Below are 27,016 nucleotides of genomic sequence, written 5' to 3'. Positions count from 1 at the left end.
CAGACACTGGGAGAATGTGCAAACTCCACACAAAATTCTAAAGGCTCTAGAGCAGAATAGATGGCAGAAAATGTAACCCCATTATTTAAAAACAGAGGGAGAGAAAAATAAACAAAGAATTAGAGACTGGTTTGTCTGTCATCAGTAGTGGGGAAAATACTGGTCTGTTATGGAAGATAAGGCAACAGAATATTTGGAAAGCATGATCAGAATTGGACAAAGCCACTGTGGGTTTGTGAAAGGCTGACAGTGCTTAATAAATCGACTGTAGTTTTTTTTTGAGAAAGTAATTAGTGTAGATAAAGGAGAACCAATAATTGTGGTATATTTGAATTTTCAAACAGTTCTTTGATAAGATTCCTCATAAGCTTAGTGTAGAATATTAAAGAACATGGGATAGGGGTAATATGCTGGCATGGATTGAGAATTGGTTGATAGACAGGCAACAAAGAGAGGGAATAATTGGATATTTTTCCAAGTGGCAAGCAGTGACTGATGGGGTACTGCAAGAATTGATATTTGGGCCCCAAATATTCATGATATACTGCATATAAGGGAAACAAGTTTGTTTATAACACCAAATGGCCAGAATTGTGAGCTGTGAATATGATACAAGGAGGCTTCAAGGTGATTTAGGAAACTTAAGTGAGAAAACATATGGCAGATTCAGTACAACATCGCTAAATGTGAAGTTGTAGACTTCAGTGTGAAAAACTGAAAGATTGTGTATTACTTAAATGGCGATATATGGAGAAATGTGGATGTGCAAAGGGATCTGGGTATCCTTGTATGTCATTCAGTGAAAGCAAACAGGTGAGTATAGTAAGCAATTGGGTAGGCAAATGGTATATTGGCTTTCACTGCAAAAGGATTTGAGTTCAATGTAGGAATGCCCTACAATAGCTATCCAGAACTTTGGTGAGACCACATCTGGAAAGTGCAACAGTTTTTGTCTCTATGACGAAGGAAAGGTGTAGCTGCCATGGACAGAGTGAGCAGCAGTTCACTAGGCAGATATTCAAAGTGGCAGGAGTGTCCTATAAGTGGAGAGTGGTTTAACTGGGCCTATTCAGTACAGTTTAGAAGGATGAGAGGGATCTGATTGAAATATACAAAATTCTAACAATACTGATCAGACAAGATACAAAAAGGATGTTTTCCCTGACTGGGGAGTCTAAAGGCCGGGGACAAAGTCTCAGGATACAGAGTAGACTATTCAGGACTGAGATGAGAAAACATTTCTTCATTCATAATGAGGCTATGGAGGCTGAGTTGCTGAATATGTTCAAGAAGAGGATAAATAATTTTTAAGATTTTAAAGGCATCAAGGAGTGTTGGGAGAAAGCAGGAACAAAGCATTGAGATAGAGGTTCAGTCATGATCCTAGTGAATGATGGAGAAGGTTAGAAGGGCTGAATGGCATTCTTCTGCTCCTAGTTTCAATGTTTCTATGTCAATGTTGAGAGGTAGGCATGCTGCACTTTCTTACTGGAAAGTAAAGGAGAATTGAGACCTTAAATATGGCTTAGGTGAGTTCAGCCAACAATGAAGTGCAAATGCAAAGAAATTAAGTTGCCTTTGACCATAAGTAAAATTCAGAATTCTCTGTCTAAACCCTAAGCTGAAAAGCAAGCTTCTTTTCCCAAGATTAAGGATCTGATTTTTTTCAATTTTTCCCAACTTTCTTGCCGTTTTGCACACCACTCAAGTGAGCAGAAAATTATGCCGCATGCTTCTGGTATATGACTTTTCATCAGAACTTCAATTAGCAGTGCTTAATAGGCAAATTGTTCCCTGTGTCATTTCACAGCACCATTCCATAAGCTCATGCTGCAACATATCTTCTCAAAGGTATTGTCTGTGTTGTCCTTTGGGAAATGCAAGCCCTTTGCTGCATGGCCAGCTCAGCACAGCATGAACCTTTCTGTATTGGCACAGACACTAAGAGATATTCCCACATTCAGACCAATGTTGGTTAACCAGGTCTTTTAGAAGTAGTTGATGTCAATTTGGCAAATACAAAAAGTAATTAAATGCTACTATAGATTACTATAGCATGTCCACTTTCATGTAGTACTGTGTACAGCATATTGTGATGTGCTTTTATAGAATCTTCTAGAAAAATATATATTGAATTATTCATTGAATCATAGCATAAAACATAACTAAATATCATGGCTACACAAATTAGCTTTTGTCTCCCAGTAACCATTTTTGCAAGATATCTGGCCCTTGAAGCAAAGCAGGATCATAAGAATTCTTAAAGAAATAGGCATGATGGCAGCTTCCAGAGTGTCTTGTACATCAGAGATGCGGTACCAATGTTCAAAACAGCTTATACATTGGAATGGAGCCCTAGCCTACTAATGAAGCCAGTCACAGTATCCACTCCCTCCACCCCTGATGCTCAGTAGCTGCATTGTATACTATCTACAAGATCCACTGCAGAGATTTGTCAAAGATCCTTCGAGAACACCATCCAAGCCCATGAACACTTCCATCTAGAAGGACTGGAGTAGCAGGTACATGGGAACACCATTATCTGCAAGTTCCCCTCCAAGCCACTCATTATCCTGTCTTGGAAATATGTCACCAATCCTTCACTGTCGCTGGGTTGAAATCACAGAATTTCCTCCCTGATGACATTGTGGGTTAACCTGCAGCACATGGGCTGTGGCAATTCAAGAAAGCAGCTCACCACCACCTTCTTAAGGGCAACTAGGAATAGGCAGTACATTCTGGCCATTCCTGAAGAAGGGCTGATGCCCGAAACATCGATTCTTCGATTCTCCTGTTCCTTGGATGCTGCCTGACCTGCTGTGCTTTTCCAGCAACACATTTTCAGCCAGCAACACATTTTCAGCCAGCGACACCCATGTCCAACAAGAGAATGAAAAAAAGTCATGTAATGATTTGGTACTCTCAACGTGATGTGTTTGCAGTCTGCAGTGTCCAGCCTGGGGGGGGGAGCTATCTATGTTGGCAAAGTATATTGTTCCAAATTGCATCAGTAACAACCTTCATACATTTGTGGGTTGAGAATTGACCACCCAGTTCTCCAGTACATCCTTGGAAGGGGATGGTTCCATAAAAATCTAGCACAACTGGCACTAAGTTAGAATGGCTACCCACCCCTTCTGGTCATATTATCCACTGCAGCCAGGTGACAAGGTTCTTTGCCAGTGACCAGGAAGATCCTCAATCTGTGGTAACAGTTTGAGAAACGGCCATTTGGCTGAAATACATGCTGTGTGTTTGCTGTATAAGTTATACGTGGTGTAGGTGTGACTTCGATGTAGCGTGGTGCCACTGTGCAGCCACGTGTTCATCCCCGTTGATGGATCACTGCTGTCAGCCATGAGAAGCTGTATGGCTTTCTGTCTCTGCTAGGGAGTATGTCAAGGCAGAAATACTGTAAGCCTGCAAGTTCTGAATGACATGGAAAAGTGCCAAAAAACAAGATAAGGTAGAAATGCTGTGAGTATCCAAGTAGGCACAAAGTCAGTGAGTTCTAAGAAGGCAAGCTCAGAGCCCTGAGGTGCACCCTGTTTCACTGCGTGTTGGGTGCCTGACCCTGCATGCAAAGCAGCCTGACAGCAGCATTGCAATGAAAAGTGTTGGTGTGCAGTGAATAACATTAAAGTGGAGAATTGTACTCTAAGTGTGACATAGATTTGGATGATGATATGGCAAGGCTGGAGTATTCACAATACCAGTCTCTGTGGATGTAGGATGTCAGGAGTAATTACCCATGGAGAGCACCCTTGGACCACTGGCCAAGATGGAGGCCTAGAGGAGTGAACTGGCGCTGCTCTATTCCAGCTCTGACCTTCATATCAGAAATTTTGTTGTTTAGGTTCTCTTCACAATACAGGAGATTAACAAGTTGAATGTCAATGAGGTAAAAGCGAGATGTAAATGAATGCAAATAGACCTATTGTTGCTCACAAGCACAATTTTCATTTCATTGTTAAAACCTTGAGTGGAAAATGAGATTTTTTTTCTTGATGTTCAGAAAGTTATTTTTTCTAATCCCACCATATTTTTCCAACTGATTCATTATTGCCCATCTCATTTCAGGGGCAGAGAAGATCCCATCCTAAGTTATTAATTTGCATCAAGAAAACCAGTGATCTTAATACTGTTCCTGAAGAACTCCACTACCTACCTCTCTCCAACCTGGAAAATATTCACTCTGTTTCCTCTCGATCAGTCAACTTTGTATTCATGGCACCGCTACCACTTTTACCTTATGGGCTTCAGTTCTACTGAAAAACCTGTCATATTGCACTTTATCAAATGCCTTTTGGAAATTGATACACATCACATCAACTGCATTACCATCATCAACCCTCTATATTGCTTCATCGGAAGCCTCAATCAGAAATCCACACTGAAATTCCCTCACTAATCATGCTTTCCAAGTGGCTGTTAATTGTGTTCTGGAACATAGTTTTCACAAGTTTTCTTATGCTACTTTCCATTATTAGATCAGACTTTGTATTTACTCCTCCAGTTTCCATAATCCTTCTCTGAACTTTCTTGTTCAGTCTGTCATTCACTTGTACTAACAGCTCTGTCACATGCCATCATTTTGTGCTTCATCTTTCAACTTATCTCTGTCATTGCTCAGGGACTGCCCTCCAGTTCCCCCTTGCAGCAACATACATTGACAGTGCCAGACCCATCTTCTCCACTAGCACAAAATTTATCAAAGGAGGGTTTCCCTACAGATGTGGCAATGTGGTTGCCAGCAGGAAATTAAAATATCTCTCAGGCTGCCTGATTTGTTTGCCAACTCTATGCAGCCCAACTATTATATTTAACAGATTAGAAAATAGGGATCTTCAGAGCCAATTGATTTGGTCCGCTCAAAGCAGATATTAAAACTAAAACAATTAGCAGAAACATTCATGATGACTCAGAGGTATCAAACCACAGCTGAAAAATCAAAAAACAAGCTAAAAAGCACAAAACCATTGACTGTGAAATGCACATGTTTTTAAAAGCCTCTCCTTTGTGCAGTTTTCCTTCCTGCCAAGTAGCCATGGGCGGTTGGAGAATTTTTGTGCTGCAGGCTTGTGAGCTGTGAAGTAGGACATTATGTACCATGTCCCACCTGTCCCAGAGAACTTGGCACCACAACCCACTCCATCTCTGGGCCTAAAGCCCAAAGTTAAGTAGACTGGATCATATCCTGCTGTGTGTCCTAGCTACTGCCATCCATGTAAAAATGGATAAGGGAGGGAGCAGAAGTGGCCTCACTGGGCATGAAATATTTTTGAAGGATCACCTCTTTTTCAATTTTAACACCAGGACCACCATCAGTTGGGGTTTGTGCAAATCCTGACAGATTTCCCCAGAATCATTGAAGAACTTTCAAATAAAACAAACATTTGTAGACGCTGGACATCTGAAACAAAAATCAGAAAGTGTCTGGAGAAACCCAAAAGGCCAGGCAACATCTGTGGAGGGAGAAACAGAGTTAGCATTTCGAGTTCAGTGACCCTTACAAATGTTAACTTTTTTCCCCCTCTCTGCTGGGTTTTTCCAGCACCTTCTGTTTATGGTATTGAAAGATAGGGTGGGTTTATACCGGGGAAGAAATGAGCTGTCTGTTTCTGAAAAATGACCTGTTGCCTTCCATCTGAATTTGTAAGGGATATTGCCCAGTGCAGTTTTGTAATGCTGATCAGATCGTGATGATGCTGACACCAGAAAGCAGCTTTCAGACCACTGTCGGATTGCCCCTGCCATTTGCAGAGACAATCTGTTACCGAAGAGGAGTCGGTTTTGCTTTCTGCCGGTTTCTTGTGTTCGGAGGGCCGCCAGCAGTCAGGAGATTGCAGGCTTGGCTTTCTGTCGCCAATGCTGTGTGAAGGTGGGCGGTCACACTGACTGCAGTCAGAGAATCCCGTTGGTGCTGCAGCACTGCAGCTGTCTCCGGGCCAGGGCGCACCTTCCGGGGACCAAGGCAGAACAATCTTTGTCCAGGTCAGCGCACACCCACGCTGCCGTGTGGCTGACTTCCGCGTCGATGCTCAGGCCATTTGAAACCACAACAAAAAACCCCTCGGTATGACCGCAGATTGGGATTCGGGATTCTACCTGAGCACGCTGCACAAATCCAAGAGCCGTTTCTAAAGGAATAAGGTTTCGAGATCGTGGAGCCGGAATGAAAAAGGGTAAACACTCCCTGTCTTCAGGCAAACGCGTCGGCAAGTGTGTGAAAAAGCAGAACACGGCGGTGGGTATGACCAACATCATCAGCAATGTCCTGAAAAAGAGGAACTGCATTTCTAGGACAGCACCGCGGCTGTTGTGCACACTCGAACCAGGTGAAGCCTGTTTTCAATTTTTTCAGAAAAAAATCAAAACCCGTGACTTCCAGGATCACCCTACTCTGTGTCCTATTGTCCAATATGTAATGCAGTCGAACAAGCACGGGTTAGGTGTGCCATGTCGAAACTGTGCCTGCAAGCGTCTGTTTTTATTTTAAATGTGGACTTCAATTCGCCAGCGAGAATGAATTGATTTGGTGCATAATGGATGTAGCTGGCTTGTATATGCACACGCCAAATTGGCAGGATCGGACTGGCGAGATATTTGTGTCTTGACAATAATAGGCTGGGAGGTCTGTCTGTCTGTGTGTGTGTGTGTGTGTTTGAATCGATTAGCAGCAGCCGATGTTGGGGGAATGGTACAGGAGGAATAAAGGTGTGATGGAAGCAGGGATTTGGGGGAGAGGATGATGTGGGAGTCCCTGATGCTGCGGGTCTGGAATTGTCAGTGAGATGGGCGAGGGTGCTGGCGTCAGATACACATACACACACCTCAGCGACGCCTGGATTAAAATAGAAGCAAAAGCAGCATGAACTCCCCCGGCTCCCAGTAACAGCCATGGACCGAGGAACTCTGTACACACAACTCGACCTTCTCTGGCCTGCCGCCATGGCGAGGAGCTGGCTATATTGCACAGTCTTGCTGAAACAGCGCCTCTTCACTTCAGCACCGGTGGTTTGTGAACAGCGCATAATGGGGTTTGAGTAATTATAGGCAAAAGTCAGGACTGCAGATGCTGGAAACCAGAGTTTAGATCAGGGTGGTGCTGGAAAAGCACAGCAGGTCAGGCGGCGGAGAGATCTGGAGGCTTCCTGCCTCTATTCCTGATGAAGGGCTTTTGCCCGAAACGTTGATTTTCCTGCTCCTCGGATGCTGCCTGACCTGCTGTGCTTTTCCAGCACCACGCTGATCTAAACTTTTGAGTAATGGTACCTCCCGGATCCTGAGCTCTCAATCTAAAGGCACAGATGAGCTGAAGACAATCGCCCCTGCCTCAAGATTGCTCCCTATCTTTTGTCACTCATCAGCTGGTGGGCTGCATTGCGAGAATCCCGAAGAAATACCATCATTTGACATTCTCTGGCGAAACATGCAGATGTTGGTATCTCTTAAATGCATCATGGCTGTATGGCAAACAGTCCCATAATTCAACTAACAAGTTTCTCTGAAACAAATGTAACTCATTTATCCTTATGCAAGAAATGTCCAAGCTTTGGGTGTTTGCAAATCCAATCTCCTGTGTACATTACATTAATATTGTCCTTTGTCCCCAATTAGGAGTTGACACAAAGCTGAAATTTACGATCCAACCATCCTTGAGCAAGCATGGCTTCCAGCAGGTAAGTCATTGGGCAACTTTCAAATTTCTGGCACTTTTGTGGAGGCAGTGATTGTGCTACCTGGTACAAAGGAACATAGTTATGGTTGTGAGAGGGTGACAATTAGCCAAGTTCCATAATTCGTTGCAGTAGAGCCTCAGGTAATCTTCAGTTCCACTGTCAAAATATTAGAGGTATTCAGCTCCACTGACTAGTTTCTCAGGTTGTGAAACAGTTCATGCTCTCAAAGCTGCAGAACCATGAGGTTGGATAGACCAGTTGTGTGTGTGTGTTGAGGGGTGATGGTGTCTGTTGTGAGGTTTTCCAATGGTAACTTAGAACTCCAGGGCCAGTGGATAGTCAGTTTTAAAATTTGATCAGAGGAAGCTGAAGCAGAACATTTTTGAATTGTGTTTGACAAACCTGCCAGAGAACTTTAGCTTTTAGAATAGATGAGGGGGAACCAGAGGATGTGATCACTTGGATTTTCAGAAAACTTTTGATAAAGTCCCATGTGAGAGGTTATTGTGCAAATTTCAAAGCTGTGATAGTATATTGGTATAGATTGAGAATTAGTTAGCTGACAGAAAAGCAAGAGTAGGAGTAAGTGGATCATTGTTGGAGTTGAAAGTGGTGTCAAGTGAGGTTCCATAGGTATCAGTGCTTGGGCCCCATCGATTGCAATATATAGCAAAGATTCAGATGAGGGCATTGTGTGTAATATTTCCAAGTTTGCTGATGACGCAAAGTTAGGTGGAAGTGGAACAGATGAAGAGGGTGTAAAGAGGCGTTAGGACAATTTAAACACGTTGAGTGGGGAAATATTTGGCAAATGTAGTACAATGCATAATATAATGTTGTCCATTTTGCTGGGTGAAACAGAATAGTACAGTATTATTTAAATGGTGATAGATTGATAAACCTGGATGTTCTTGTATATTGGTCACTGAAAAAAAAATACATGTACGCCAAGCGATTAGGAAGACAAGTGGTATGTTGGACTTTATTATAAGAGAATTTGTGTACAGGAGCAAGAAGGTCTTAAAGTGGCTGTGCGGGGCCTTGGACATTTATGTGCAGTTTTGGTTTCCTTATCTACGAAAAGGGATTGTAGTGAACATTCACCAATCTGACTCCTGAGTATTGTTGCCTGTATTACTGGTGTTTAGACAAACGAGAGGGAAACAAAATGAAAAGTATAAAAGTCTGACAGAGCTAGAGAGACTAGATGCAGGAATATATTTCCCCTGGCCAGAATAAGGGGCCATGGTCTCAGGATGCCTGTAGGTCATAATGAGTTTTGAGAAGATTTGTAGCTCAGGTTGAGGTTCTGGGTGTAGATTTGCTCACTGAGCTGGAAAGTTCATTTTCAGATGTTTTGTCACCATAATAGGTAAAATCTTCAGTGAGCCTCCGGATGAAGCACTGGTGGTGTAGCCTGCTTTCTATTTATATGTTTGGGTTTACTTGGGTTGGTGATGGCATTCCCTGTTCTTTTCTCGGGGTGGTAAATGAGGTCCAAGTCAATGTGTTTGTTGATTGAGTTCAGTTGGAATGCCATGCTTCTAGGAATTCTTTTGCGTGTCTCTGTTTGGCTTGTCCTAAGATGGATGTGTTGTCCCAGTCGAAGTGGTGTCCTTCCTCCTCTGTATGTAAGGATACTAGTGAGAGAGGGTCATGTCGTTTTGTAGCTAGTTGATGTTCATGTAGTCTGGTGGCTAGTTTTCTGCCTGTTTGCCCAATGTAGTGTTTGTTACAGTCCTTGCAAGGTATTTTGTAAATGACATTAGTTTTTCTTACTGTCTGTGTAGGGTCTTTCAAGTTCATTAGCTGCTGTTTTTGAGTGTTGGTGCATTTGTGGGCTATCATGATGCCAAGGGGTCTGAGTAGTCTGGCAGTCATTTTGGAGATGTCTTTCATGTAGGGGAGAGTGGCAGGGGTTTCTGAACGTGTTTTGTCTGCTTGTTTGGGTTTGTTCCTGAGAAATCAGTGGACTGTGTTCATTGGGGATGTGTTCTTTTTGAATAAATTGTCCAGGTGATTTACCTCTGCTCTGCATAGTTTCTCTGTGCTGCAGTGTGTGGTGCATCATTGAAATAATGTTCTAATGCAGCTTCATTTGTGGATGTTGGGATAATATCTTGTGTAGTTCAATATTTGGTCCGTATGTGTTGTTTTCCTGTAGTTTCTGGTTTGAAGTTCCCCATTGGCTGTTCACTCTACTGCAACATCTAGGAATGGCAGGTTGTTGTCATTTTCCTCCTCTTTTTTGAATTTTATGCCAGTAAGGGTATTATTGATGGTCTTGAATGTTTCCTCTAATTTGATTCGTTTGGTGATGACAAAGGTGTCATCCATGTAGCAGACCAAAATTTGGGTTGGATGGTTGGTAGAGCTGTTTTTTTGAGTCTCTGCATTACTGCCTCTGCTAAGAACCCTGATATCAGAGATCCCATGGGTGTTCCGTTGGTTTGTCTGTCAGTTTTGTTGTTGAAGGTGTTCCAGCCCCACTCAAAAAAATCAGAAATCTGGAGAATTAAGTAAGACCGACTTCCAAAAAACGAAATCGGATGGATTCCAAACACCACGCTTCTACAGATTACACAAAATTCACAAAATAGGAGCCCCTCTCAGACTCATAGTCTCGCTACCTGGAACACCAACTTACAGATTGGCCAAGGAGCTACATCAAAGGCTAAAACATTTAGTAGAAGACTCACACCACTCCATCCACTGAACCCAGAATTCCTAAAGACCATCAAACACACCAAGACAGAAGAGGATGAAATTATGGTCTCTTTTGATTTAACAGCCCTGTTCACATCCATCAACACCCACCTGGCCATGGAAACATTGACTACACTATTAGAAGAACCGAAGACACATACACCAAACACCACAAATGTCATCAGCAAGGACAGTATCATCAAGCTAATGGACATATACATTACCGCCCATTTTACCTTCAACAACAAAACCAACAGACAAACCAACAACACCCATGGGATCTCTGATATCAGGGTTCTTAGCAGAGGCAGAGCAGAGGTTCTTACGGACAAAACTCAAACAAACAGTTCTGCCAACCATCGAACCCAAACTTTGGTTCCACTATGTGGATGACACTTTTGTCATCACTAAACGAAACAAATTAGAGGAAACATTCAAGACCGTAAATAATACCCTTACTGGCATAAAATTCACTAAAGAGGAGGAAAACAACAACAAACCGCCATTCCTAGATGTTGCAGTAGAGTGAACAGCCAATGGGGAACTTCAAACCAGCTTCTACAGAAAAACAACACATACGGACAAAATATTGAACTACACAAGATATTATCCCAACATCCACAAATGAAGCTGTATTAGAACATTATTTCAATGAGCCACCACACACTGCAGCGCAGAGGAAAATCACCTAGACAATATATTCAAAAAGAAGACGTATCCAATGAACACAGCCCACTGATTTCTCAGGAACAAACCCAAACAAGCAGACAAAACACATCCAGAAACCCCAGCCACTCTCCCCTACATCAAAGACATCTCCGAAATGACTGCCAGACTACTCAGACCCCTTGGCATCATGATAGCCCACAAATGCACCAACACTCGAAAACACTGAGCTGGCTGCAGTGGAGAGAAAATTAGCTGGAGAATTGTATTGGAGAGTTCAGGAAATATTATTATCCAGTGGTTGCTATATCTGATCATGCATAGAAAGGGGAGTGCAGCTGTTTCAAGCATTTCCACACATCATCCAAAAAAGTCAAGGGTCACAGTGCAGTCAGTTTTTAGAGCAGTCAGAGTAAAACCAAAACAGTACAAGAGCTGAAACACTGGAGATTTGAAACAAACTAAAATTGCTGGAGAAACTTAGCAGAACTGGCAGCACCTGGGAGTAGTGTGGCTGACCATGGGTTGCTGACAAAGCTGTGGGCACAGTCTTCACCACACTTGCTACTAGACACGCTCTTTGGGGTTTTTGACTACAATTTGTCCATGACCAGTATCTACCTTATGTTCATTCTGGATGTTGAGGTATGAATTAAGTACATATTTTGTCGTTTGTTTGTTATTTTAATGGCATTTAGTAACGTTTACTTCCTTCATTCAAAAACCATGGACTCTTTTGTCTTTATTATCTTTGTACCTTATATCTCAAACTTTGGCTACATAAAAAAAAAACACTGGTTCTCTGCTCAAACACAACATAAATTTGGTTGTTTCATGAGGGATTATACACTATGCCCGATCAGGTGACTTCCCTTATGTTCAATTGCATTCCTTAGAAGCTCAAACTGGGCAGTTATATAAATGGTTTTGCTCCTCACGTTCATTGTATTGCAGTAGCAGGTTATTCACTAGCTGACTTCCTAATGGATGTGCTGCAGCACTAACTGTGTCTTCTTTTGGCAGCATATTCCAAACCTCTGATCTTCCCCACCTACCGAGGCAAGGACAGCAGGTACCTGGGAACCAACCTTCCCCTTAAGCAATGTGGCAGTTAATCTTTAGTGCACAACAAGCAAAGTCCACTGACCCAGTAGCACTTGGCAGTTCGCTAAGGTTGGCTTTTCTGTCCCTGAAGGTTAGAATTCCTGCTGCCAGTCAATTAACAACCTTTCTTCAGCTTGACAAACCACTGCAGCTGGTGATGGGGAATTAGTCAGAGATTTAAGCACCTCATAAAGTGCAGCCCAACCATGCAACAGAGCATTTTATGTTTCACAAGTTTTAAATTCCAAATGGTTATCAAAAGAGCTTCTGCTCGCCACCTGTTCTGAGACGATCAAAATAAATCTGAATTAAATGGAAATACTGCTGTCTTTTAACAATACTTGAGTTTTGCTGTTCTTCAATAAAATATTGCCCAATCCTTATTATGTTTAAGTGCCACCCATGAGCCACTGAGCAAGAAACCAGAAACGTGGAATAGTTTATTTTGAGTTAGCTGCTCTACTCCCAGGAGAGCAGTGGAATTGCTACAGTTACCATCGACTAGGAAGGTGATAATTAGCTAAAGTCAATGGACTGCCAACTTATCTCCAGATGGAAAAGTGCACAGGGGAGTATTCAGTAGACCAGATTATATCTAGCATGGTCATGTTGTTTGTAAGTACCCCGGCAAGACTTATATCTGACCAATCACGACTTCAACAAACACTGTAGGGTGGCATGATAGTAAGCATTTAAACTAGTGAAGAATATCAAAACCACAGGCTGAAACTTAGTGCACCTTATATTGTATGGGAGAGGGTATTTTCAGGGTGACTCTAACCCTGTCTCCACCAGCCAGAAAGTTTGCTGAATGAAGTACCAATCAGCCAATAAGAGTTGACAAGGACATTTCTTGGCAAATGATGAGCCTTGATTCTGACATCTTGCCCTGCCAGAGCCACTGGCTAATTGGAGAGAGATTGTCACTGGATTGCCATGGTCTTAAGTAGTGACAGGTAATTTCTTTTCATTTTAGGTCTCTGAGAGGGGGGGGGGGGGGGGGGGGGGGGGGAGGCGGGGAGACACTGGAGAGGATCATAATGGAGATCAGGCTCAAGGACAGGAGTGATAGCAGCCACCTTTTGTCCCCTGATCCTTACCATTGATTGAATCCAGAATTGAGCAAGTAGAAGTGACCCATCAACCCCTCTCCCTCACCCCCCACCCCACCCCTGCCACCAACCCAATTGACAGCTTGTCATGATTCCCAGTCTAACCTGCTGGGAAAGCCAGATAATCAGGACAGTGGCAGATTAAGGCCCTTAAGCGACCATTATTTGATCACTTAAAGTCATTAGTTTGCACTAGGTTGAGAGGTTCACCCATGGCTCTTCTTGACCAGCACTTAATTGCTGTGTCAGCTAGAGGGGAGTGACTATCGCTCCTTCGCTAACTTACCAATTATTTTCTCTTCTCACTGCCTCCCTCACCACCTCCAGTGAGGGGATATTTGCACCCACAGGGTAAAAATTTGTAAAATCATTTGGTTTTACCTCACAACAAAATTAGTATAACATTACTGTCATAAATTATAATGTAAACTTTCCCTGAAACTGTTTTGCAGAACTAATTCATTTGTATTATTTGATTTCAGTGGTATGATGCTCTGAAAGCAGTTGCTAGGTTACCCACGGGAATTCCAAAGGATTGGAGGAAAAGAGTAAGTGCTTATTGATTCTAGAGGTTGTGTCTATGTGCCTTTTTCATCTTCTGTCGTTGTTAATAACAAATTATTTGTACGCAGTCAAATTAATTCTCAAGGCTGCATATTACAAAAGATTTACTTAAATGACTAATTGGGATGAGTAAAAATCCAATGATTACCCCCCCCCCCCCCCCAGTTATCTAGGGTTTAGATAGAATTATAATGATCAATAGTCTACTGCATATATTCCGTAAATTTGAAAGATTTTTTTGTAACTTGCAAAGATGACTATTATAGAGGTGCTATTCAATGATTTATTTCAGAATTTATAAATGATGAATAATACAATTATAAATGAGTTCTCAGTGCTGAGTGGCATATAAAAGACACCTGCAGCCTTTCTTTTACTCTGTTTCTACCATATGCTGATTAAACTGGACAAACAATTTAAAAATTGGCATATTCTTCTTAAATTTTGATTTTATTAAGTATTTCTAACTTATTTTGTATTGCCAAATTCAGGATCATTACAGTCAAATGTGGTTTACACTTTAAGGACATTACTTCATCAAATATGCAACAATGTAGAAACAACATCACACCTAAGTGTGAAAAACTCAGAGCAACAAAAAAAAGTGTCAATTCTAAGTAATGGCTTACAGTTCTGAAAATAGATTTTTTAGAAAAATTCTTCGAGTAGCAATAGTGTGACATGTTTATACATTAAGCAAAGGATTGGTGAACAACAGAGTTAGTTTATGCTGTTTTAATTTAGCTCAAACACCAAAATGGAAACCAGTTTTACACCAGATGATACTTCTCCCAGCACTATCCTGAAGTCATGGTGGTGATGTCCAGTATACTTTCTTCAAGAATGCTTCCTTTATGAGACCCATTTCCTATTTCCCAACTGCCATTTCTGTGCTGTTGAAAAGAATAAATCTAAGGATACATCAACAAAACTAGATATAATGAATATAACAAAACAACAAACTAAAGGCATTCTAAATGGGCATAGCATTCATGATGATGTAAATGAATTGATTGTGCACATGACAATGTAAATGAATTGATAGTGCACTGTGAAATAAATATTCTCTGATAGCCATCATGGAGTTATAGGTGCATGATGACAAAGATTGAGTCCTGAATATTGAGGGGTATTTGACATTGAGGAAGAATAAGAAGCTGGATAAGGTGGAGTGTTATTCAAGAATGGCTTTGGTGCAATAGTTGGAGATGACCTTGACTCAGGAGATCGGGGAGTAGAAATAGTGTGGGAGAAAATGAGGAATAGTAAGGGAAATAATTCACTAATAGGGATGGTCTACAGGTTCCCTGTCAGTAACTACAATGCCAGGAAGAAGTTACAAAAATAAATAATAGGTGCTTGTCACAATGGAATGGGAATAGTCATGTAATATTAAAATGACTCATAAACACAAAAATATTGCATTGACAGTAGAAACCTGGATGAGGAGTTCATAAATTTTTTGACAGAGTTTCTTAGATCACCAAGTTCTGGGACTAGCCAGGGATAAGGTGATTTTCAAAAATGTGCTCCTGAGATGTCAGCATCACTGTCTCGGCCAGCATTCATTGCCTACCTCGAAATGCCTAGAGGGTAGTTAAGAATCAATCCCATTGCTTTGGAGTCACGTGTGGGACAGCAGATTTCCTTCTCAAAGGGACATTACTGACTCAATTAAGCTTTACAATAGGCATATCATTGCAATAATCAAGGTCAGCATTAGGCTACATTTTTCTCTTTCCAGATTTGCTAATTAATTCAAATTCACCCTCTGCCTTGGTGAATTTCAAATCTATGATATTGTGTAATATGACAGAATACATTAGTGGCCTCAATAAAGATATCCCTAAGGAGCAGTAACCAAAATATGATTCCATCTTGCATTTGTTTTGAAAGGGACAAGTGTGACTCTAAAATTGGTATGTTAAACTTAAGTAAGGCCAACCATGTAGGCATGACAGCTGAGGTACCTGAAGTGAACTGAGGTACTGGACTAGTGGATATATCAATAGAGGCAGTGGCAGGCATTTAAGAGGATATTTTAGAATACTCAGATTAGGTATATCCCTGTGAGAAAGACAATCTACTCTATGTTTAACTAAAGGAATTAAAGAAAACATCACACCTAAGAAAAATACCATCTACTCATGCACAAAAGATGATTAGATCAGAGGAGTACAAGACAGATGATTGGACAGAAGTAAAGTAGGAATGTAAAAATGGATAGCAAGAATTTCTACAGATAGTTTAAAAAGGAAAAGATTCCATAAAATGAGCATTGGCCACCTAGAGAGTAAGAATGTGGAGTTAATAGTAGATAATAAGAATTGGTGAATTGATTTAATAATATTTTTCTTTTATTCCTACTATACTGAATGCAAAAACATTTCAGTAATACCTGTTAATCAAAGGTGAAAGGAAGAGACGCACTTAGTGAAATTATAGTGCTACAGAAGTGGGACTGAGCAAACTGATGGAGCTGTGAGCTAAGAAATCTTAAAGGACTTCACCCTGGGTCTTAAAGGAAGTTACTATTTGTTAGATTCTGGAAAATGTTCCATTATTACTAGCCAGTAATATTAGAAATAATAGTAAAAGTTTCTTTCAGTACATAAGAAACAAACGACAGGCAAAAGTAGACATTGGGCCACTTCAAACTGATGCAGGAAGCCTAGTGATGGGAGATAAGGAAATAGCAGGAGAACTTAATAAGTACTTTGCGTCAGTTTTCACAGTGGAAGACATGAGTAATATCCCAAAAATTAAAGGGTGTCACGGGGCTGAGTTGAGTATGGTTGCCATTACGAAAGAGATAGTGCTAGAAAAGTTAAAAAGTCTTAAAATTGATAAATCTCCTGGCCCCGATGGGATACACCCTAGAGTTCTGAGAGAGGTGGCTGAGGAAATAGCAGAGGCATTGGTTGAGATCTTTCAAGAGTCACTGGAGTCAGGAAAGGTCCCGGATGATTGGAAGATGGCTGTTGTAACCCCCTTGTTCAAGAAAGGATCAAGGCAAAAGATGGAAAATTATAGGCCAATCAGCTTAACCTCGGTTGTTGGTAAAATTCTAGAATCCATCATTAAGGATGAGGTTTCTAAATTCTTGGAAGAGCAGAATCTGATTGGAACAAGTCAACATGGATTTAGTAAAGGGAGGTCATGCCTGACAAACCTGTTGGGATTTTTTGAAGAGGTAACAAGTAGGTTAGACCAGGGAAACCCAGTGGATGTGGTCTATCTAGACTTTCAAAAGGCCTTTGATAAGGTGCCACACGGGAGGCTGCTGAGCAAGGTGAGGGCCCATGGTGTTCGAGGTGAGCTGCTGGGATGGATTGAGGATTGGCTGTCTAACAGAAGGCAGAGAGTTGGGATAAAAGGTTCTTTTTCAGAATGGCAGCCGGTGACGAGCGGTGTCCCGCAGGGTTTGGTGCTGGGGCCACAGCTGTTCGCATTATATATTAATGATTTGGATGAGGGAACCGGGGGCATTCTAGCGAAGTTTGCCGATGATACGAAGTTAGGTGGACAGGCAGGTAGTACTGAGGAAGTGGAGAGGCTACAGAAGGATCTAGACAGGTTGGGAGAGTGGTCCAGGAAATGGCTGATGGAATTTAACGTGAGCAAGTGCGAGGTCTTGCACTTTGGCAAAAAGAATAAAAGCATGGACTACTTTCTAAATGGTGAGAAAATTAATAAAGCCAAAGCACAAAGGGATCTGGGAGTGCTAGTCCAGGATTCTCTAAAGGTAAACATGCAGGTTGAGTCTGTGATTAGGAAAGTGAATGCAATGTTGTCTCTTATCTCAAGAGGGTTGGAATATAAAAGCAGAGATGTACTACTAAGACTTTATAAAGCTCTGGTTAGGCCCCATTTGGAGTACTGTGTCCAGTTTTGGTCCCCACACCTCAGGAAGGACATACTGGCACTGGAACGTGTCCAGCGGAGATTCACACGGATGATCCCTGGAATGACAGGTCTAGCATATGAGGAACGGCTGAGGATACTGGGATTGTATTTGTTGGAGTTTAGAAGATTAAGGGGAGACTTAATAGAGATGTACAAAATAATACATGGCTTGGAAAAGGTGGATGCTAGGAAATTGTTTCTATTAGACGAGGAGACTAGGACCCGTGGACACAGCCTTAGAATTAGAGGGGGTCATTTCAGAACAGAAATGCGGAGACATTTCTTCAGCCAGAGAGTGGTGGGCCTGTGGAATTCATTGCCACGGAGTGCAGTGGAAGCCGGGACGCTAAATGTCTTCAAGGCCGAGATTGATAGATTCTTGTTGTCTAGAGGAATTAAGGGCTACGGGGAGAACGCTGGTAAGTGGAGCTGAAATGCGCATCAGCCATGATTGAATGGCGGAGTGGACTCGATGGGCCGAATAGCCTTACTTCCACTCCTATGTCTTATGGTCTTATAGTGTGGAGAGTAGCAAAAATACCAAAGAAGAGAGGAAAGCAGAAAACAATAAACTAGAGGCCAGTTAGGCTCAGGTCTACGTAGGAAGATGTTAGAGTCGATTATGAAGGGGGTTTTGGTGGGAACTTAAAATACCCAAAGTGATTGTGAAGAGACAGCCTTGTTTTGTCAAAGAAAAGTCATGTTCAACCAATTTATTGGAGTTCTTGAAGGAGTAATGTGTACTATTGGTGAAGGAGATTGTGTAGTTGTACTGTAGTTAGACTTCCAGAAGCCTTTTAACACGATGCCACAGAAAAGGCTATTGCAGAAAGTAAAAGCTGTAGTGTGTGGGATCATAAATTAGCATAGATAGTAGGTTGGCTGGCTGGCAAAAAGCAAGAGTATCCATAAATCTGTGTTTTCCTGATTGACAGTATGTGATGTATGACCTCCTGCAGGAGTCTGTGCAGGGGCCTTAGCTTTTTACAATTTACAATGACTTAGATGAGAAGAGTGAATGTGCTGTAACTTTGCTGATGACACAAAGATATGTGTCTTATAGAGGTCATGACTTTATTTTTATTCATTCATGTGATTTGGGCATCTCAGGCTAGGCCAACATTATCACCCATTCTTAATTCCTCTAGGGAGAAGGTAGTGGTGATATACCTTCTTGAAACGCTGAAGTCGTTGGTGTGTAAAAGCATTCACAATACTATTCGGGAGGGATATCCAGGATTTTGACCTTGTGACAGTGAAGGAATAGTTATGTAGTTCCAAATCAGGATGGTGTGTGAGTTGGAGGTGAACTTGCAGCTGGTAGTATTCCTGTGTATCTGCTGCCTTGCCCTTCTAGGTGGTGGAGGTTGTGGATTTAGAACATGCTGTCGAAAGACAATTGGTGAGACACTTGCTGCTGCTGTGCATTGGTGGTAAAGAGAGTGTATGTTGTAGGTGGTGAATTGGGTGCCAATCAAGCGGCTTCTTTGTCCTGGACATCGTCAAATCATTTGAGTATCATTGAAGCTGCACATGCCAAAACAAATGGAGAGTATTCCATCACAATCCTGACTTGTGCCTTGTAGACAGTGAACAAGCATTGGAGAGACAAGAGGTGAGTTATTCAAAACAGGATTCCTAGCTTCTGACTGCTCGTGTAGCCACAGTGTTTATGTAGCTGCTACAGTTCAGTTTCTGACCAATATCTTGGTTAATCCTCAGGAAGTTGATAGTGGCAGATTCAGTAATGGTAATGCCATTGAATGGCAAGGGATGATGCAGACATTCTCTCTTGTGGTATAGATATCAATTCTCATTTACCAGCCCGGCCTGGATGTTACCCAGGTCCTACTGCATACAGGCACGGACTGCTTTCGTACGTGTGGAGTTGAGAATTGTACTGAAGTTTTTGTGTTCATCACGAACATCCTCACTTTTGACCTTGTAATAAAGGAAAAGACATTGATGAAGCAACTAAAAATTGTTGGGCCTAGGTTATTATAATGAGGAAATCCAGCAGAGATATCCTTATGTGGAGATAACCTTCACCAACCATCTTCCTTTTGAGCTAGCTATGACTCCATCCATAGAACATAAAACATAGAAAAGTACAGCACAGAACAGGCCCTTTGGCCCACAATGTTGTGCCGAGATTTAAACCATAATGTAAAATATAGTAACAACCTACGCACCCCTCAACTCACTGCTATCCATGTGCATATCCAGAAGTTGCTTAAATGTCCCCAGTGACTCTGCTTCCACCACCACCGCTGCTAATACATTCCATGCATTCACAACTCTGTAAAAAACATACGTCTGACATCTCCTTTTATACCTTCCTCCTAATATCTTCAAACTATGACTTCTCATCCCAGTCAATCCTGCCCTGGGGAAAAGTCTCTGCCTATTGACTCTGTGTATTCCTCTCATTATTTTGTATACCTGTATCAGGTCTCCTCTCTTCCTCCTTCTCTCCAGAGAGAAAAGTCCAAGCCAATTCAACCTTTCTTCATAAAGCAAGCACTCCAGTCCAGGCAGCATCCTGATAAACCTTCTTTGCATCCTCTCCAAAGCCTCTGTATCTTTCCTATAGTAGGGCAACCAGAACTGGACACACTATTCCAAGTGTGGCCTCACCAGGGACTTATAGAGCTGCAGCAAAACCTCACGGCTCTTAAACTCTATCCCCCTGTTGATGAAAGCCAAAACACCATATGCTTTCTTAACAACCCCATTCACTTGGGTGGCAACTTTGAGGAATCTGTGTACTTGTACACCCAGATCCCTCTGTTCCTCCACACTGCCAAGTATCCTGTCTTTAATCGTATATTCAGCATTCGAGTTCAACCTTCCAAAATGCATCACTTCTTCACATTTATCCAGGTTGAACTCCATCTGCCATTTCTCAGCCCAGCTCTGCATTCTGTCTATGTTGCGCTACAGCCTGCAGTAGCCCTCTATACTATCGACGACATCTCCGACCTTTGTTTCATCTGCACATTTACTAACCCACCCCTTAACCTCCTCATCCAAGTCATTTATAAAAACTACAAAGAGCAGAGGCCCAGGTACAGAGCCCTGCAGGACCCCACTCAACACTGACCTCCAGGCAGAATACTTTCCATCTACAACCACTCTCTGCCTTCTGTCAGCCAGCCAATTCTGAATCCAGATAGCCAAATCTCCCTGTATCCCATACTTCCTGACTTTATGGATGAGCCTACCATAGGGAACCCAGTGGATAGGTTTCCTCTTGATTTCAAATGACTCAGGTTTTGCGAGAAAATACCTGATGCCATATTCATTTCAAAGCTGCTTTGTTATCGAGGTCAGTGATTCTTACCTCACATTCAGCTGTTTTGTCGAGGTTTAAACCAAAGTTAAGGTCAAGTACTGAATGGCCCTGGCAGAGTCCAAACTGAGTGGGTAAGCAAGTTTTTGTTTTGCAAGCTTAATAACACTGTTAATGGCCCCTTCCATCATTTTGCTGATGATCAGGAGTTAGGATGGAAATTGACCAAGATGTTTTCTCTGCACGGGATAAACTTGGACATTTTCTGGATCATAGGAGAGATGCCATTGTAGTAGTTATACTGCAACAGCTTGGCTAAGGATGTGGCTAGTTACAGAGCATGAACTTTCCATACTATTGCTGAAACCTTGTCAGGGCCCATAATCTTTGTAGTAGAACATGGAGTGATTTAGTTGGTTGAATATTGGCTTCTGTGATGCTGAGAAGTTTGGGAGGAAGCTGAGATAGATCATTCATTCATTTTGGCACTTTTGGCTAAAGATCATTGCAACTGCTTTAGCCTTGTCTTTTGTACTGATGTGCTGGGCTCCCCCATTGTTGAGATTGGTCATATTTGTGGAGCCTTCATCTCCTATCAGTTGTTTAATTGACCCCATCATTCATGGCAGGACTGCAGCACTAAGATCTGATCATTGGTTGTGGGTAGCTTAGCTCCATTGATTGCACATTGCTTCTGCTTTTTCACATGTAACTAGTCCTGTGCTGTAGTTTCACCACATTGACACCTCATTTTTAAGTGCGACCTCCGGCATGTCTTCCTCCAGTGAACCAGGGGTTGATAACTTGGTCTGTTTGCAATGGCAGAGTGGGAGACATGCTAGGCCATGAGGTTACAGATTTTGGATGCGTATAAGTCTGCTGCAGATGGCCCACAGCACTCCTGGACATCCAATTTTGTTTCTAAAACTTCAATGTCTACCCCATTTGACAAAGAAGTAGAGCCACACAACCTGATAGATGGTATCCTCAATGTGAAGATGGATCTTGTACGGTGCTCACTCCTTCTGATGCCATCATGAATGCATTCATTTGTGACAGTAAGATTAGTGAGGATGAGGTCAAATAGGTGTTTCCTTCTTCTTGGCCCCGTCATTGCCGTCTGGGGACCCAGTCTAGCAACTATATTATTCAGTACTCAACCAGCTTGGTCAGTAGTAGTGTTACTAAGCCAATTTGTGATAGACTTTGAAGATCCCTGACCCAGAGTACATTCTGTGCACTTGGCACCCTCAATGCGGCTTCCAAGCAATATTGAAAATGGAGGAGTACAGATTCATCAGTTGAGACGGGCTGGTGAATGGTACTCAGCAGGAGGTTTCTGCGCCAATGTTTGACTTTATGCCATGAAACTTCATGGAGTCCAGCTTCAATGTTGAGGAGCCCAAGGGCGACTCCTTCCTGATAGTATACCACTGTGTTACCATCTCTGATGGGTCTGTTTTGAAGATGGGACAGGGTATACCCAGGAATGGGAAAAGTCATTGGGTACAATACGTTAACTCTGTTTCTATGGAGCGAGAATGAGAGGCACACCACACTTATAATAAATCCAATTTCCATAGCTCACCGTTATTTCAGTGTAAGGAACAAAATAAACTTAACACACTTAAGAAAAGCACGTTTAAGATCAAATTTACATAATTTTTGTGAAAACTCAAAGGCGGACATTACAATAAGTGATCTCCTTCAGATGAAAAGATCAGTTGTTTATATTCTAATGTTTCTGGTGCATCTGTTGAAACTTTGACAGTTTTAACTGACTGTGTAAATTATTGTCCTATCTATTCCCTTTCAGGTTTGGCTGACTCTAGCAGATCAATACTTGCACAGTATCTCGATTGACTGGGAGAAGACCATACGTTTTGCTTTCAATGATAGGAGCAACCCTGATGACGATTCTATGGGCATTCAAATAGTGAAGGTAATGTCCAGTCTAATTGGAACTCTTTTGCTTCCCTCCACTAGTGCTGTAGAACTGTGTGTGTCTGCATGTGTGCAGTAGTAAATTACAAGTGAATACATCTAAGAGGACTGGAAGTGTACTATCTTTGAAAAGTTTTGTCTTGGTATTTTACTTGGCACATTGCCTATTTTAAATTCGAGTTTACGAAACCCTTTATGCAAAAAAAAGGTCTGGTTTGAACAGAGAACATTTATAATGGTGGCTGTGTATATTGTAATGGTTATTAGCAATGTCCCTGTTAATTTCTCACCCCTAGTGACAGTGAGCAACTGGGAAATCTTTTGACATGTTTTTGGAAAACCCTCAACTGTATTATGAAAGAACTTAGATGCACTTTGTCCTCTTTCATAAAGTAATATTGCTCACAACCTTCAAAGCAGGTTTACTCAGGACTGAGTGGTCCTGATAAATCTGACTCTAGAGTTGAAACAGGAAGGCAGCAAGAGAACCCTTTTCTCTAAGGTTCCCAAATAACCCTACTGATTTCCATAAAGTGTGAAGGAAAGCGGACAATAAGAATAATGTGAGTTCTAAGGCTGGAGGTGGTTGAGGTATGAGCAGGTAATGAGGGAGTTGTATTCTTACCTTAATTACTCTTGGAATCATTGAACTACTTCTGGTAATGTAATGAAGTCCTTGGAGCTAAGCTCCTGTTAGGTGGTGTCAGAAATGTTTCAAATGCCTCAACGTCTCAAGTGATGCTGGACCCCATAAAATTTCATGGCATCGTGTCAAACATGTTTCCTTCTGCTGACGACCTCCAATTCAAAAATCACATGACACCTGGTTATAGTCCAAGGGGTTTATTTGAAAACACTAGCTTTCGGAGCGATGCTCCTTCAAAAGCATGTTTTCAAATTTTTGATCTTGTCCAACCCAGTCCAACGCTGTCACTTCCACATCATGTCTACCTCAAATTCAAGGAGGTATTTAGCCAAAAAATACCAAAGATGCTGGTTGTATGCCTAAATCAATTTAATGAGGTCTGAGCATAAATTGGGAATTAGGATATTGTGTGATTTACGTCCTGCTGTCTGTAGGCTCACAATGAAATGTCCAAGCCATATCTCTGCTAGTAAAAAAGCCTCAATTATTGTGTAATAGTTCATTTGCTGTGCATGTGAATAAAGACAACAGCATTTCACAACCAATTGCTTTTTGGTTTCAAAGTTAACCTTGTTGGCCTATCTTTCAGTGTTATTTATTCAGCTGCCAAAATACGGTAGCTGCTGTATTTGTGTTCATGATAAGCTGTTAATACTATTGTAATTCCAGCATCCGTCGCTGAAAACAAAAGCATTTAAAGATTGAGAGGGTAACCTAACAACTGTGCCCTTCCATGACGTATATTGTAGTAGCTACTGCTGAGAAATAGCAGTGACAACACAAATAACAGCATCTGTCATCTGTTTGTATTAGTTTGGCATTTGGAATATTTTTGTATTATGTAAAGATTAAAATTCAGAGTACCAGTGAACATACTGACATCAGTAGTGCTGAAAAAAGAGACATATTGTTGAATTTCTTATCTTGTACTCATCAGGAGAAATGCAAGAATGGCAAATTGCAAAAGGACCAACACATTATGCTGCATGAAAAGCACGATGATGATTGGTTGGAAGTCATGGCTGATTCTCCACGGATGCTTATTGGTCAATGCACCTGGAGCAGTTTCCCCAAAGCTTTGGTTTAAACACAAAAAAGCAAGTCAGCTCTACTTGGTTGACATGTAGAGTGAGGAATGCTCCAGGGAACAGTGCCCCCAACTTCTAATTGAAAAGTCAAAAAGCTTGGACAAATTCCTTGTGTGTGTAGAGAACTGGGTCTTGTGTATAAACATATGTAGATCCTAGCAAGCATAAATAAGCCACATTGCAAGTCTGATTGATAATGTTACATTAGTTAAGCAAGCAATTGTGAGCTATTGTGGAGACTTATATAAAAGATAGCAACTTCAAAACTTCCTTTGTTACTCACTGAACTATCAGCCTACACTATGGACTCAGTTCTTGTGACTCTTTAAACTTAATAGTATTGCTACAAGACATTTCCCGATGCTGCTGCCGTGTGCTGTTATGAAGATGTGGGTGTACTGTACCTCAGAGAGTTAAAAGCTAGCAGTGACAGCACCAAGTGTTCTCAACAAGACACAGTTTAACTTGTGCTCCAGCTACTGGGGTAGCTAGGGTAGCTAGTTGCCTGGAAACAACAAAGCAGAGTTGAATTAGGTCAATCAGTTTAAATTATATCCCAAAAGATACCAAACTCCAATCCAGTTTGAGTTTAGTAAATTGACAATGTTAAAAGCTGATGACACAATCCAGTGGTTTGGGGGTGTAAGACTGGGGAAATTTGAACAGTTGAGAGGAGAACTGGAAAGCTACCAGCGGCTAAATAACTGCCTGAAAAATAGCTCTCTTAAAAGTATATTTATTGATCAGTAACCTGTGAAGCAGAATCCCTAAGAAGAAGAAAAGAAGACACAGAAAGATCCAAACAGAAGAATTGAAAGCTGCTGGTTTTGAGTTAAGAAGTTTTGTTTTGTAAATCTTAATTGGGAGTTTTATCGAACTAGTATTGTGGAAGGGGAAGGTAAATGATAGGTTAGAGGATGGAGTTGTAAATAGTTGTTCGTTAATTATTCTGTTATACATTAAGAAATAAAGTAGTTAATTTTCACTTTAAATAATTCTTGGCCTCTTGAATTTTCATAGATTGGTGCATGGGATAAATCTTTTCTGTGTTGATGGTTTTAAATTAAGAAAGGTAGTTTACCCCGTGTCGTAACAGTGCTTTGAAATATGGTAGAGCTTCAGTTGGCTTTCAAAACCCTCCTTTGATCTGATCTGCTACAGTTCGGTGAAAATGTCCAAGTGCTGCCTCGTGATGAAGAACACAAAAAGAAAGGCTACTATTAACCTCACTCAGGATGACAGCAATCATTTTTATTTATGTGTGAGATGTGACCACAACTGGCCAGGCTAGAATTTGTTGCCCATTTTTGATCGCCCTTGAGAATTCTTTAGTAATGTTCATGCAGTTAAATATCAAGGTGAGATGTTTAGATACTCAGTTGTTGAAGAGGGTAATTGTTTGGCACTTGTGAGGCATAAATGTTACTTGTAATTCATTGGTTCAATCCAAATGTTATCCAGGTCATTCTGCATTCAGGCAAAGACTGCTTCAGTATCTGAGGAGTTGTGAATGGTACAACGCATATTGCATCATTGACTAACATCCCTACTTTGGACTGTATGCTGAAAGAAGGTCATTGCTCAAACAATCACAGATGGTTAGGCTTAAGGCACAACCCCTTGAAGAACTCTATAATGATGTCCCAGAACAGAGACAATTGATCTTGAACCACAACCATCTTTCTTTCTGAAAGATGTGGCTCCACCCAATAAAGAATGTTTCTTTGCTCATCCAGCAATTCCTCAAGCCATGACTATCCTTTCGCCAAATGCCAGCTGGACCAGACAGCTCTAGCCGTAGCCAAGGTGTCATCTCAAGCCTTAGTAATGGTGGTTGTCCAAGGTACCTTTGTGAAAGTGGAGCAGGCTTCCATCTCTCGTTCTGGAGTGGCTGGGGTAATTTGTTTTAATAGCAATATTATGGGCAGACGAATACTAAAGTGAGTCACTAAACGATTGTATCTGGGTGATCATTACCTTTAGAATGGTGCTCAATCTGTTTCTAGATTTCTTTTACAGCGGTCTCATATACAGAGTTTCTTTGAGGATGAATTGACCAAACAATATGTCTTGGTTGAAAGGCCCACACTGGTGTTTGGGAAAATACAGAGGTGAGCAGGAATTTCGTCTCTTGGAAAATAGTGAATCTGTGCAATTCTTTACCAGAAAGCTGTAGAGTCAGGGTCGTTCAGTATATTCAAAGCTGAGATATACAAATTTTTAATCAATAGAGGAATCAGAGGCTGTAAGGAAAAGGCATAGAAGTGGCGCTGAGGATAGGCGGCACAGTGGTTATTATTGCTGCC

At 41.5% G+C, this 27,016-nt stretch overlaps 1 protein-coding gene across 4 annotated transcripts in view; it reads left to right on the top strand.

Annotated features, from left to right (window-relative positions):
* The window catches only part of tbc1d30 (TBC1 domain family, member 30), a 67,553-nt gene that overhangs the window by 13,069 nt on the left and 27,468 nt on the right, over window positions 1-27,016 (top strand). For 2 of the 4 annotated variants that reach the window (XM_072551597.1, XM_072551596.1), the window contains exons 3-5: window positions 7,621-7,682; window positions 13,753-13,818; window positions 22,849-22,974. In XM_072551597.1, the coding sequence (XP_072407698.1) occupies window positions 7,621-7,682; window positions 13,753-13,818; window positions 22,849-22,974 (254 nt within the window). Of the gene's footprint in view, window positions 1-5,733; window positions 6,339-7,620; window positions 7,683-13,752; window positions 13,819-22,848; window positions 22,975-27,016 lie in introns of those variants that run through there. The other 2 variants (XM_072551598.1, XM_072551599.1) reach the window with 2 other exon arrangements.

Source organism: Chiloscyllium punctatum, chromosome 32 (genome assembly GCF_047496795.1).
Source record: "Chiloscyllium punctatum isolate Juve2018m chromosome 32, sChiPun1.3, whole genome shotgun sequence".
Lineage (NCBI taxonomy): Eukaryota > Metazoa > Chordata > Chondrichthyes > Orectolobiformes > Hemiscylliidae > Chiloscyllium > Chiloscyllium punctatum.
The sequence above is the reverse complement of the archived record's forward strand: the minus strand, read 5'-3'. Positions and strand labels throughout refer to the sequence as shown.